At 35.0% G+C, this 13,997-nt stretch overlaps 1 protein-coding gene across 5 annotated transcripts; it reads right to left on the bottom strand.

The window, feature by feature from the left end:
• Positions 1-9,928: 9,928 nt before the first annotated feature.
• Positions 9,929-12,041, bottom strand: ATNTH1 (DNA glycosylase superfamily protein). Of its 5 annotated transcripts, none has more exons than XM_079016652.1 (3): positions 11,860-12,041; positions 11,265-11,418; positions 9,929-11,166 (listed from the first exon to the last, which is right to left on the bottom strand). In XM_079016652.1, the coding sequence occupies exons 2-3, from the start codon at positions 11,309-11,311 to the stop codon at positions 10,149-10,151; spliced, it is 1,065 nt and encodes a 354-aa protein (XP_078872778.1). In that variant the 5' UTR covers positions 11,312-11,418; positions 11,860-12,041; the 3' UTR covers positions 9,929-10,148. The 5 variants fall into 5 exon arrangements, with proteins under 5 accessions (XP_078872778.1, XP_078872777.1, XP_078872782.1 ...); XM_079016651.1 differs by having other exon boundaries at positions 11,265-11,404; XM_079016656.1 differs by having other exon boundaries at positions 9,929-11,143; positions 11,265-11,404; positions 11,860-12,040.
• Positions 12,042-13,997: the final 1,956 nt, after the last annotated feature.

Here is a 13,997-nt window from a genome sequence, read left to right as displayed (position 1 = left end):
ATGAAACCCCTTGGCTAGCAAAATCGGCACCTAAGTGAGCTTAGAAGAGTGCTAGCCGAATTTGTGAAGCAAGTAATCCTCTCTCAAGTGCTCCATTGTTGGTGGTGTTGTGTAAAGCATTTGAGGCATCACATTTGGGGTGCTAAGATCTTAAAGGTCTAAGGAATCAAGCTACAAGAAAAGGTATGTGTTCTAACTAGATTTTTGTTATACAAGTATCCATGATTGTATACTAGTTAGGGTAATGCTTTGGAAAATCATTTTTTCATGTATAATTAGAGAAAACATAGATCGAAAGCATTTAGGGTTGTATGTGCACCTTAAGGTTGTTAGGATGCTTGATATGGGCATATTTAGTTATAAAATTCATGCATTATCTTAATACTTTATGTTGATTTTATCTCATTTAATGAATAAAAGGTACTTAATTAGTTTATAATTTCATTTTTCAGCAACAATTACATGCTCGGATGGAAAAGGAAGCGGAATTGGCGATTGGATGCTTGGATCTTGGATTTTGAAGAAAGAAGGATGTTGCTGGACAGCTTGACCCCTCGTCAGTGTTTTGGCCATATCTCATGAACCGTAACTCCGATTGACGAGATTCAAAATGTTCTGAAAAATAGACACAATTTCGGACGACTTTCGTGTTTTGAGAAAATGCTGATTCGAAACGTACTCGGCGAGTAGGGTCGATTACTTGGCGAGTTGTATCAAACTTTCGCGATTCTGGACGCGCTGACTTGCCGTACACGGGTTTTAAGTGATGTACTCGGCGAGTAGGTCACTGGACTCGCCGAGTAGCCTCTGTTTTGTGAAAATCTATATAAAGGGACTTTCAGATCGATACCCTAGCATGGAGAGAAACCCTAGGAGGCTGAGAAACGATTGGAAGTGCTGCTAGGTCGTGAGGAACTGAAGAATCAACCCTACATTCAATTGTGAAGAGAATCAAGACAATTTTGGTTTATTCTTAGTAACTTTTTGATTTGAATCATGTTTACATACTTTGATTTCGTTTTTGATTTTATGTTTACTGCAACCATGAGCTAAAAACTTATTCTTCTGTTAGGGTAGACAATTTTGTGAACATGGATTGATTATTTGAGTAGGATTAATTTCAATTGGTAATTATGTTTAGTTAAGCTTGTTAAAGAACCTTATGTGTTGACAATAACTATTCTTCTGTTAATAAATCAGTAATTAAGTTGTATGAACATCTCTTAGTTATTAATTTTATATGATTTATTGTGACCACATAGTTGTATGTCTAGGAATAACGAATGTGAAACTAGAATTAACTAGAAGATAGGTAAGTTAATGTGTGAGCTTGTTTGATGAACATCAGCAAGAGGTTAATTGAAGGGCCAATTTAGTTAACCACTACAAGTCTTACTTAACCCGAATCAATAATCTAGGAAACCCGTTAATTTAGACAAATGGTCATTGCTTGAGTTAATTTGTTTTCTAAGAATTAGGAATAGCGAACGTGAACCTAATTATCTTAATCGGTAGCCAATGAAGAATTAATCCGATACATTAAAATCATCCATGGGAACAAATGAGTCCTACCTAAACAGAAGTCCTCTTTACTATTGAATTTAGTTGGTAATTAATTGTTTTAGTTGCTAGTTAGTTAATTTGTGTGTTGGTTATTCTAATTAAGTTCCTAGTCTTGTAAAACTAGAGAAAACCCCCTTTTTGTTATTTGTTTTATTTAGATAATATTAGCATTTATTTTAATTGTTTACCGTTCCCTGTGTTCGATACCCTACTTGCTTGAACTATATTACTAATCGATAGGTACACTGCCTTTCGTGTGTTTATTTTGTGTCTAAGCTAGTAGGATTAAAACTAGTTGGTTTTACACACATCAAGTTTTTGGCGCCGTTGCCGGGGAACGGTTCAAATAGTTAACTTTATTTGCTAATTGTATTCTTTTTTTTATTGTTTTTTTATAGTTTAATTTTTATTTTTATTTTTAATTTTATTATGTATTTTCCAAATCTCGATGCTTTTGATGCTTTTCTTGAGGATGTAGTACATGAAATTAAGCAAGAAGATGAGGAGTATGACTCAGATGAAGATTTGAATAAATTTGGAAGGTGGTTAGATAACATCTTTCCCAACACGGAAGGGACATCTGAGTTACAAGATGAAGAATTTAATCCAGAAAGAGACTTGGAGGAGCTGGAAAGATTGCTAGCAGAGAGGTCAGATGTAGAACAAGAACAAACTGAATTGCAGGAACCAAGCTGTGGTTTGACCATTACCACGACATGGTCCCTTGTTCTTCCGGTTTGTGTTTCAAAGTATAGGGTGATGATTCCAACTTTGAAGAAAGTTCTGAAGCGCGGTCCATTTCTGATTAGTACCCGACCAGTCCCAACCCTTGTCAATATTCTTGGGTTTTATGGATTCAAGCTCGTTTGGCCAATTTTTGAAGCAAAGAGTCGAATTTTACAAATTGGTCCAAAGAAAAAATTTAATGCAATGGATGGATGGGCATTGATTTTATTAGAAGTTTATTAAGTTGGGAGTCCAGCTAAAGACTCGCACAAAAAGAAGCGCTTGCGGGAGGCAACCCGTCATTAGAGTTTGCTTTTCTTTTTCTTTCTAAACTTCTAGTATTTAGGGATAATTTAGGATTTTTATTTTGATGTTTTTTTATTACTTGGTATTTATTTTTGATCTTTTCAGTTCGAGTGTAAGGATACATGCGAGAGTCTAGAGTCAAGGTTAACCAAGGGAAAAATCGAGTCCAGGCGAGAGAGAAAACGAAGTTTTGAGTCTAGTTACGAGTCTGATGATGAAAGAGGTTATTAAGAGCTCATTTACTGAAGAAAAAATGGGGAAAGTATCCATTTAATATTCCCTACACACATCAGAATCGAACCCGGAGTAGAAACATTTTTTTCCATACATCGATGGACTCGGCGAGTGCACTTACCTACTCGACGAGTCCCAGTATAAAAACTCGACTTCTGCCAGTATTACGCTACAACTCGGCGAGCCACCCTATAGACTCGACGAGTTGATCCTTATTTTGTCTCACAAGCTGATGATTTGATACGACAATTGGCTACACGTTTGAAGAACATTTTCCGAGCGCTTCCGAGAGTTTTTCCGTCTACATTTAGAGTTGTCAACCAACCGAGATTTGACACCCAAGGCATGGATAAGCTGTTCCCATGTCTAAATTCAGCTGAAGATGGAGCTTTAAGTAAAGAAGATCAACCTCACAACTACTATCCCAGGGGAGTTTGTTCCAATTCCCTCTTTATTTTTATGTTTTCTTTATCATGCATAATATGCAATGGGGACATTGCATAAATTAAGTGTGGGGTAGGGGGTTGGTTAAATTAGTTAAAATTTTAGTTAAAATTCGAAAATCTTGAAATTTTAGTTAATTTTGAAATTTTTGCATTAAAATTGCAAGGGCTAATTTAGAAAATTTTGGTAAAAGTAATTAGGATTCCATACTAGTATTATGTTGATGATTGCATGAAAACCCAAATGTTTAGTTGAGCCTATATACGTTGTAGTGCATTTGTGGCTTCCTTATTCTAGTGAAATCATGGGACAAAAACACGACCTCGCTTAGTTTGAAGGATGCAATATGTTTAGCAGCCTAAACCTGAAATGTATCCAGGAAAATTATTATCGTTAGCCAATAAAGGTTGAAGTTGAGCGCCCCTACTTAAGCATGTAGGTTTTTGAGTGAAAAAAGAAAGGTACATGTAAAAAAAGAGAGATAGAATTGCAAGAAAAGTTGTAAGAATTTTGGAGCAATCAAAGTGAAGATCAAAAGATCAAAATTCCGAAGATTCAAAAAGTTGAAGATACCAAAAATCAAACAATAAAGGTGGTGAATTCAAAGAGATCAAAGATCAAATTATCAAGGAAGTGAAGAATTCAAAAGGGCTCCATAGTGGTATCGAAAAGTTGTAATTCTAGATTATGTATGCTTGGGTTGCTCAACCAAAAATACCTTGAGGTTAAGAGGTTTTCTGAGGATGGATTCGGAGGGATGCATAAAATGAGCATTGTTCGGAAAAAAGTGGGCGAATGTTTATGAGGATTGTGAGTATTTGGAGTATGGGGGGTTATTAGGAAAATTATAGACACAAATGCATGCGTTGCGGTCTTGGCATAATGGTTGGGTTCGATTGGGATTGTCTTATGTAATATTAGTGTACTAAAATTCACTTTTGCTTGGGGGCAAGCAAAAGTCAAGTGTGGGGTATTTTGATATGGGCATATTTAGTTATAAAATTCATGCATTATCTTAATACTTTATGTTGATTTTATCTCATTTAATGAATAAACGGTACTTAATTAGTTTATAATTTCATTTTTCAGCAACAATTACATGCTCGGATGGAAAAGGAAGCGGAATTGGCGATTGGACGCTTGGATCTTGGATTTTGAAGAAAGAACGATGTTGCTGGACAGCTTGACCCCTCGTCAGTGTTTTGGCCATATCTCATGAACCGTAACTCCGATTGATGAGATTCAAAATGTTCTGAAAAATAGACACAATTTCGGAAGACTTTAGTGTTTTGAGAAAATGCTGATTCGAAACGTACTCGGCGAGTAGGGTCAATTACTTGGCGAGTTGTATCGAACTTTCGCGATTCTGGACGCGCTGACTTGCCGTACACGGGTTTTAAGTGATGTACTCGGCGAGTAGGTCACTGGACTCGCCGAGTAGCCTCTGTTTTGTGAAAATCTATATAAAGGGACTTTCAGATCAATACCCTAGCATGGAGAAAAACCCTAGGAGGCTGAGAAACGATTGGAAGTGCTGCTAGGTCGTGAGGAACTGAAGAATCAACCCTACATTCAATTGTGAAGAGAATCAAGACAATTTTGGTTTATTCTTAGTAACTTTTTGATTTGAATCATGTTTATATACTTTGATTTCGTTTTTGATTTTATGTTTACTGCAACCATGAGCTAAAAATTTATTCTTCTGTTAGGGTAGACAATTTTGTGAACATGGATTGATTATTTGAGTAGGATTAATTTTAATTGGTAATTATGTTTAGTTAAGCTTGTTAAAGAACCTTATGTGTTGACAATAACTATTCTTCTGTTAATAAATCAGTAATTAAGTTGTATGAACATCTCTTAGTTATTAATTTTATATGATTTATTGTGACCACATAGTTGTATGTCTAGGAATAACGAATGTGAAACTAGAATTAACTAGAAGATAGGTAAGTTAATGTGTGGGCTTGTTTGATGAACATCAGCAAGAGGTTAATTGAAGGGCCAATTTAGTTAACCACTACAAGTCTTACTTAACCCGAATCAATAATCTAGGAAACCCGTTAATTTAGACAACTGGCCATTACTTGAGTTAATTTGTTTTCTAAGAATTAGGAATAGCGAACGTGAACCTAATTATCTTAATCGGTAGCCAATGAAGAATTAATCCGATACATTAAAATCATCCATGGGAACAAATGAGTCGTACCTAAACAGAAGTTCTCTTTACTATTGAATTTAGTTGGTAATTAGTTGTTTTAGTTGCTAGTTAGTTAATTTGTGTGTTGGTTATTCTAATTAAGTTCCTAGTCTTGTAAAACTAGAGAAAACCCCCTTTTTGTTATTTGTTTTATTTAGATAATATTAGCATTTATTTTAATTGTTTACCGTTCCCTGTGTTCGATACCCTACTTGCTTGAACTATATTACTAATCGATAGGTACACTGCCTTTCGTGTGTTTATTTTGTGTCTAAGTTAGTAGGATTAAAACTAGTTGGTTTTACACACATCAATGCTCAAAACCCTTCACAAGGTTCTTGACCCAAAACCCTCATAAAAATGGAAGTAAGTAGATCTAATGAATGAATGATCAAGTTAGAGACTTGATTACCAGAAAGTGAATTGGATGGAAGAAAATCCTTGGATCTACTATCTTCTACTTGAACCTTCTAACTCCTTCTTCTTCTTATAGCTTCAAGAACACATAAAATCACTCAAGAATGGCTCACACACTCACAAAATGCTCTAGGGTTTCGTGGATTAGGGTTTAGGACTTGGAGGTTGGAAATGAGGCTAAAAGGTGGGGATTAAGATGCTTAAATAGGGTGCAAAACCCCATGACACTAAAAGCCTAATAGTAGCCCAGTTCCTAGAGGACACCCAATGTCCAATATGGGCCCAAATCCAAGAAGGCGCAAAGCCTGAGTATGGCCTAAAGTTAGAAAGGCTAGTGACCCAAAACTCTAATAGTCCAAATATGGCCCAAACCATAAAAGTCAATGGAAGTCAAACGACTGAGTACGCCCAACGCCACCTTTGGCGATTATGTGTTACGTACGAGCTGGGTACGCCCAATGTACTCCACAACAGCCCAATCTCACCATTAAGTGCTTAAATGGTCAAGCTACTAAGTTCACTTCTCAGATCTGATCCTAAATAATGTCTTAACACGTAAAATTGGCAACTTTACTCATTTGCATGTCTTAATGGGACCCAATACTTGTTTTTATCCATCTATTTCCATAATATGAACACCAATTTAAGCATGATTCAACCAAACCCATCAAGATGACATTTTTATGCACCCACAACCTCAAAAATTCTAAGATCTAACACTTTAAGCTCTTGGAGTAGCTTATACTCACATAAATGACTCTAGGGACCAAAAATAAACCCAAAACTTTCCCTAGACTAGATCTAACACATAAAGTCATTAAGTTGGAAGCTTTATACCTCCTGGAAGTTGATAAAGACGATTCGAGCTTGGATCCACAAGCTCCAAGCTTCTAACAAGATCTCCTTCTTCTCCAAGGCACACCAAAATCACACCAAAAGCCTCAAGAATGCTCTAATGAAGTTTAGGGTTTTGAATATAGGGTTAAGGTTGATGGAGGCTGACGATAATATGGTTTGAAAATAAGTTAAGGCCTTTAAATAGGGTTTAAAACCCTTAATTAGGGTTTGCACTTGACTGTTGTACGACATGCGTACTCCTGGTACGCCCAACGTACTCCAAAGCCATGCACGATCCACTCGAGCTAGTACGCCCGACGTACACCTTGTACACCCAACGTACTTGGCTTGGCCCAAATATTTCTTGAATTCCGAAAGCCATAACTTCTTCGTTCTAGATCCGATTTCAACGATCCTTATATCTACAGAAAGGTAATGAAAAGCTCTACAATCCTATCAACTATCCTTTTCCTTAAAACTTTCCAAACTTAAATCCAAAATTCATATAAGACCCGAACTATCACTTTACGGTTATACTCCTGGGCTCCAAAACACAAATCGAACACTCGGTACCCACAAGCTACATTATCCATCGCCAAATGGGTCTAAACCTGTCTTTCCCAAGGCCTGAAGCCTTATGATATTTGATCATCGGGCCACGACCCCGAATTATGAAACAACCCGAAACAACGTGTTACATATGCATCACAAATCATGTTCTAACTATACAAAAAAAACATATTATGAAAGATACTTATACAACCTCAAGATGCATTAGAAATGATTTTTATAACATAAATCATATATATACAATTGTCTAACATATTTATTTTATTTAAAGTATCCTAAAGATCATCGAATGTGAACTCCCACAAGTAACTATCCCATGGATTTGTCAAACCTATCATTTTCATAGTCAAAATTTAAAAAAAGAAAAAAAACATTACCACTACAAAATCACAGACGAAGTGAGAGAAAATCGCAGATGAACTCACTTCATCTGCAAACATGTGTGGAAGGAAGGAGTATTTATACCCGAAAAAAAAAAAAAAAAAAAAAAAAAAACTGTAAACGTACAAGTCAACAATGCACGACCATGCTTTACGATGTTGTAGATCAACACTCAAAATCGCAGATGACTCTAATCCATTTGTGATTTTGATGGCTATTTTTGTAATGTTGGGTTTTTTTGGTAACTTTTTGCAAATAGATTAACGAAAATGACTAAATTTGTATTTTTCTCTTTAGGATAAAGGTTTCCCGGACCGGTGAAAATAACAAGACTTTCGAAGTTAAATCTATTATTTTTGAACATGTTTTTCTAGAAACTTTAGAGCTGGTACCATCATCACTTATACATGGATTGAGAAACATTTTTCAAAGGGAGTTTCTAGCCATAAACACTTGTTACTAAGGCAACTTAAGTAAGATGACCTAGTTAACAGGTGGTAGTAATATGACATTTATTTTAGACCAACACAAGGTTTTAAACAGTGCTTTCTTTATCTTTTTATTTTGTATAATGGATGTATTTTAAATAAATGAATTGTTTTTATAGTGTCTTATAGAGGCCATTAGGTATTTAATGCTCGTGGCTGAGCATACACAACCCATCAAAAAAACAGTGAAACTTAACCCATCAAACAAAGGAGTGTAAGTCAATCCATCATCAAAGTTAGGCTAAAGTCTAAGAGGATAACAAAGTCCAAGATGAAGATAAGGAGAGGTGGATTAGGTTAAATATGTAATTTCAAAACCAATTGTATTGAGTAGTTGATGCAAGATGTCGGGATGGGGCCATATATATTTTTTGTTTGACAAAGCATAAATGTCAAAAGCTTAAGGGTTGTATTTTTGCAAATCTAGGTTGTCAGTTACTCTTATTTAGGGCTATGTTTAGCCATAAACACTTAAATTTGCAATATTTAATCTTAAACAATGCATTTTGAATGCAATGATAAACTCTTGCCTTTGGAATGTTTATGATATGCAAGTTTCCAATTTTGTAAACCTAATATAATAATATAGTATGCTAACTTTCCAGGTTTTAAACATGTCATAACAACTAATATAACAATATAGTATGCAACTTTCCAGGTTTTTAAACATGTCATAACAACATCCTCATATAACAACTTGTCCATTTGCTCATATGTCAACTGACTATTCATTAATCATTAAAAATTGTCAACCGACTTACATAGAAATATTGGTGATCATATTGCAATGTCAAACCTAATAAACTTATTACAACACTCACGAACTCATACACTACAATAGAAACGTCATTTCCCAAAAAAAAAAAAAAAAAAAGAGCTAGATTACAATGATCACTACAAAAACTACATTCAAAAGCTTGTTATGATTTAACCTGTCTTTTAGTTCATCCATTTCCTTATGTTTCTATTTTAAACATTCGGACGTCTCCGCGATTACTGATAACTTCTCCCGAAGATATGCTTCCATCTCCACATGATTAAAACTTATTGTGGGGACAAATAATGAGGGTATGCGGTTGCATTATCTTGAACAAAGTAATAGTGGTAGTATTAAGGTAAATTCAGATTCTATAGCTAAGTGTTGTGTGTCTAAGGAAACTTGACGCATAGATTAGGACACCCAGTTGAAGCAATCTTGGCCATTTTAAAGAATTCTCTTCATTTAGGATAAGACCCCACAAGTGACACGTTTAGGTTTATAAAAAAACCATTATTGATGACGTTACTAAGCTTGTTTGGATTATTTTGTTAATTAGAAATAGAAGTGAATATAAAATGTTGGATTTTATTTTTTACTATTTTAATGAGAGTCAAAATATACAAAACTGTCGAAACATATAATGTTACTGAAAATATCAATAAGAGCATGAATAAGTTTGTTAAGGATAAGGGCATTATTCGTCAACTATGTCTATACTCCTCATCAACGCATATACATGACATCTTTTAAATGTTGCTCAATCCTTATTGTATCAAAGCAGTATTCCACAATAAAAATGGGGTGATAATGTTATCACTACTGTTTATCTTGTTAATATTACCCCATCCATCCTTTTTAAAGGGAAAAAAAACCCTTATGAAATGGTTTACAATAAGTCCACCAAGGGTTTATGGTTGGCTATGTTTTGCACAAAGTTTAAGCCCATGGGAGTCAAATGTGTTTTTAATGGGTATTCCATTTAAAAAAAAAAAAAGTTACAAATTATATGGTCATCACAATAAATGCTAGCCTTGGTTGCCAAACATTGAGTTTAGATCTGGTCAATAAAACCTACAATGCATGCTGCTATTGCTACCTAACACTGAAGCAACCACACAAAAACACCCATATTGTTTTGGCCTTGGATTAAAACCAAAGAGCCCATCACAAAAGCTTATAATTACATAAACAAACATCAAAAGTCTACTGACCCAATACTTACTTACAATTCCTCACGCTTTGTTTTTCCGGGCATCTTCTTCTTGGGCGTGGTGGCTGCCCGAAATGCAGACGGGCAGAGCTCATTAACGCTACACAAACTACAAGAAGGCCGAAGAGGAGTACAAACGGTCTGCCCGAATCCCACCAAAAGAGGATTTATCGGGACCCACTCCTCCTTCGGAAGCCACATCTGCAACGCCTCTCGTGTCTCCTCGGGTGTCTTTGTCCCCATAACCCAACCAAGCCGATTACAAATCCTATGCACATGCGTATCCACACATATCCCTTGCACATTATCCCACCCCACATTCATAACCAAATGACCCATTTTAGGACCAATACCCGGAAGCGACAACAACCCCTTGAGTGTATTTGGAATGTCCCCGTTATATTTCAACAAGCATATTTTCGCTATTTTCTTCATGTTAATGGCTTTTCTCGTGTAAAATCCAACCGGGTAAATCAAGTTTTTTAGGGTTGTTTCATCGGCTTTCTCGATTGTTTCCGGTTTTAGAAGGTTGCTGTCTTGGAGACGTTGTATGGCTCCATGGGTGATGTGGTCTTTTGTTTGGCTTGAGAGAAGTGAAGATATCAAAACTGCAAATCTTCTTTCTTTTGGAGGGAGAGAAGTACCCGCTTTTTCACATCCCATGGAGTCTACCGGTGCATCATTTAACGATCTCATTTTGCGAATTTGTTCGAGAACTTTTTCCCAGTTTGAAGGTGGGTTGACTGGTTTGACCTGGGTTTTGGGTTTGGATTTTGTTAGAGGTAGGTTAATACTTGGTTTTCCATATGCGAATTCTTCAATGTCGGGTAGGATACTAGTGAATTTCTGGTCCTGAGACTCTGTTTTTGTGACTAATTCAGGGTTTCTTGATCTCTTTCTTCTGACAAAAACATGGTGTTCTGATGCAGAAGTGGACTCAGGCTCTGATTTGATAGATGTTATTTTGGTATGCATTCTGTTGTAGGTGAAGTTGGTTTGTGCCAAAGCTGCAGGAAGAATCATGAGGGTTCTGTGAAGAATGATATGCAATCAAGAGAGATGTAAGGGTAAAGAAATTTAAAAAGAAAAAAAGGGACAATGTGAAGAGTTATGGTGATAAGAAAATACTGTAGATGGATGAGCATAGGAAGCACTTGTTGATGCAGCAGACACATGATAAACTAGCAGTATGCACATTGATACATACTGCTCCAGGGTTTTACAGATATCTTGTATGCTACAGAAGTTTATCCTCATTATTCAAGCAGCTGACATTGTCTTTCTAAAAGTCCATATAGGCATATGGATTATTATCCTTACAACCACAAGGATTCAAGGTTTTACATAACCTACTCTCTTCAAAACTTAACATAATACACGACTTCCAGGTTTTAATAGGAACAGCTTGCTCACAAGATTATATGAAAAATTGGGAAGTTAATTATCTTAAGACTTGATTATCCGGATATCAATGTGCAACCGATTTTGTAATGACTATGTCCATTTTTCCTTCACAACAACTCAAGCTAATCAATAGCTTATTATCAAGTTATAAGGGCGTAGCTTACACAAGTTAAATTGCATATTTAACACATTTATGTACTAAAGGATGAACATATTACATATATCTGTACAAAGTGTTCTTGTTTCGCACAGAGGGAAGATTATACAGTTCTATATGAGAGGGGGGGGGGGGGGGGGGGGGGGAGTGACGTGTACTTACGATCGCTTGACCGATCGGAGAATATGTCGCCGGAAGATCGCTGCTTGTCTCTTCGGTAACCCTAAGCTTTTTCAAGTTTGGTCTTGTGATTAAGATTTCGGAATTTGAGGATCACATCCATTCTGTTAGGGTTCAGCCGTGCTCTTTTCGGGTGCTTGGCTAAGCTTATTTATTTTGTATAAGCTCATTTTTTTTTTCTAGCTTATTTTATGAGCTCCGTTTATTTTCATAGAATAATTCATAATAAGTTCTTAAATTAAAAAACAAGTCGAAAAAATGAGTTTATAACGAATAAGCTCCAAAAAAAGCCCTTAATAAGCTTAACCAAACACCCATTCATTTAAGTTTAATGTTAATTATATAAATTCTGGATAACTTTATTTATTTATTTAAATTTAAATTTCATATTTTACTTTAAATAACAAAAAAAAAAAAAAACTAATTAGTTATATCCAAACTTTTAAATCATTAGTTTTAAAGCATATCTTTTTTCTTTGAGAGTCTAATCTTAAATTATTTCTGATATCAAACTTTAATCTAAAAAAAAAAAAACACCTAATATTGTTAAAAGCCTAACCGGTAGTTTTAAAGAACATTCTAGCACACTTAAAGAAAATTTTATTAATATATGAGTATATGACTAACGATTCGAACCAAGGGATTCTTAGATGATGTATAAGGTGGGCGACGACACATTGTCCATGTTGTGGAAGAAGTCCAATTTTACATACGATTTAATCCACCGTCTGGCAAAACTAATCCATACAGGAATCCAAAAGATAAAAGCTCATGTTGTGTTCTAAATCCGAGAACTCACGCTACAATGATAAATTGCAACAACTCACGTTTTAAAAAAATTGGCTTAAAATTAAAAAACTGTATTTGGGTTAATAATATGCTTATGCACATTTGTCCCAAACAAGATCTCATATTTTATTCCAATTACAAAATACCAAATTTGTGGAAATTGCAGCAAAGTTGAAGCAATGTTTCTTTTTTCTTTGTTTTTTGATTAATCCAATGGACTATGTCTCTCGTTTTTTATTGTACTCCCGCTCTTCTTTTGTATTGTCGGCTGAAATCAAACATGTAATTATTTTATTATTCATAATTTCTAAATCAAATGGCCTCTTGGTTTTATATTCTAATTGATTTTGCTGATTAACGAACGTAACACACTAACACACATATTACAGATGACTGGATTTCTGACTTCACATCAACGCATTACAAAAATTTGATTTATGTTTTGAGTATTTTTCTAATTGCTAGTTCCCTCTAGTTTTTATAATTTTGTTATTGTTTTGTGGCATCTACTTCGTTGATTAGAACAATGTTTATGACTTTCACATTGTTGTTAACGTGGGGAGTAAATTACACAGCTCGTCCCTGTTTTGTTACTCTTTTGTTTTGTTTTTTTAGACCTATTTTTTTTTAAACTTGTTTGCTTGACATTTTATGAAACATCTATTTATAGCATACAAGTAAATCCATTAAGCAGACGAAAGTTACTTTTGGTAGATGTATGCTTTTTTTATTCATCTAATGATAAAGAGATAACTTTAAGAACCATACAATATTAAAGAGATGATCTTTATAACAGTATTCTTAAGGGTCTTGTTCAGCAACGGAAGTGCTTTCAACAACAAGAATAGAAGTTCAAAAACCTTGGCTAGTGACATCAAAAAGGTGGCATTCAACTGGTTAAAAATGAGAATCAAGAGTGGTTCTAGTATCGATTGGTTAAAATGGTGTATTGCTGCTAAAACTATTCGCCTGAATGTTTTATAACTTCCACCGTCTTGCTAGCATTTTTATATATAAGTCTTTTGCTGTTATAAAAACAAGATTACAAGTTTCATAGTTACAATAGATGTTATTATTACTTGGAATGAACAAAAGTATTGCAAGGCGGCATGGACACACTAAATTCATTTACCTTATTGTATCATCATAGACATGAAATAATACAAAGAGAATATAGTACATGAAAGAGTAATGAAAATTACAAATCATATTTGGTTTCACAGAGACATTTAAAGATCATGGGGTATTTCGTACAACAGTGGTAATGAAATGAAAACTTGCACACGAGACATTTAAAGATCATGGAGTACTGTAATTCGTAAGGACACATT

Source organism: Lactuca serriola, chromosome 8 (genome assembly GCF_051521515.1).
Source record: "Lactuca serriola cultivar US96UC23 chromosome 8, Lser_US96UC23_V15, whole genome shotgun sequence".
Taxonomy (NCBI): Eukaryota; Viridiplantae; Streptophyta; class Magnoliopsida; order Asterales; family Asteraceae; genus Lactuca; species Lactuca serriola.
The sequence above is the reverse complement of the archived record's forward strand: the minus strand, read 5'-3'. Positions and strand labels throughout refer to the sequence as shown.

What these genes read in the sequence shown, in the direction of transcription:
- ATNTH1 (XM_079016652.1), bottom strand. Translation starts at nt 11,311, where the DNA reads ATGTGTCTGCTGCATCAACAAGTGCTTCCTATGCTCATCCATCTACA. An exon ending in CCTATGCTCATCCATCTACA is followed by an intron (nt 11,167 to 11,264) that starts GTATTTTCTTAT and finishes CATTCTTCACAG; the next exon opens with AACCCTCATGATTCTTCCTG.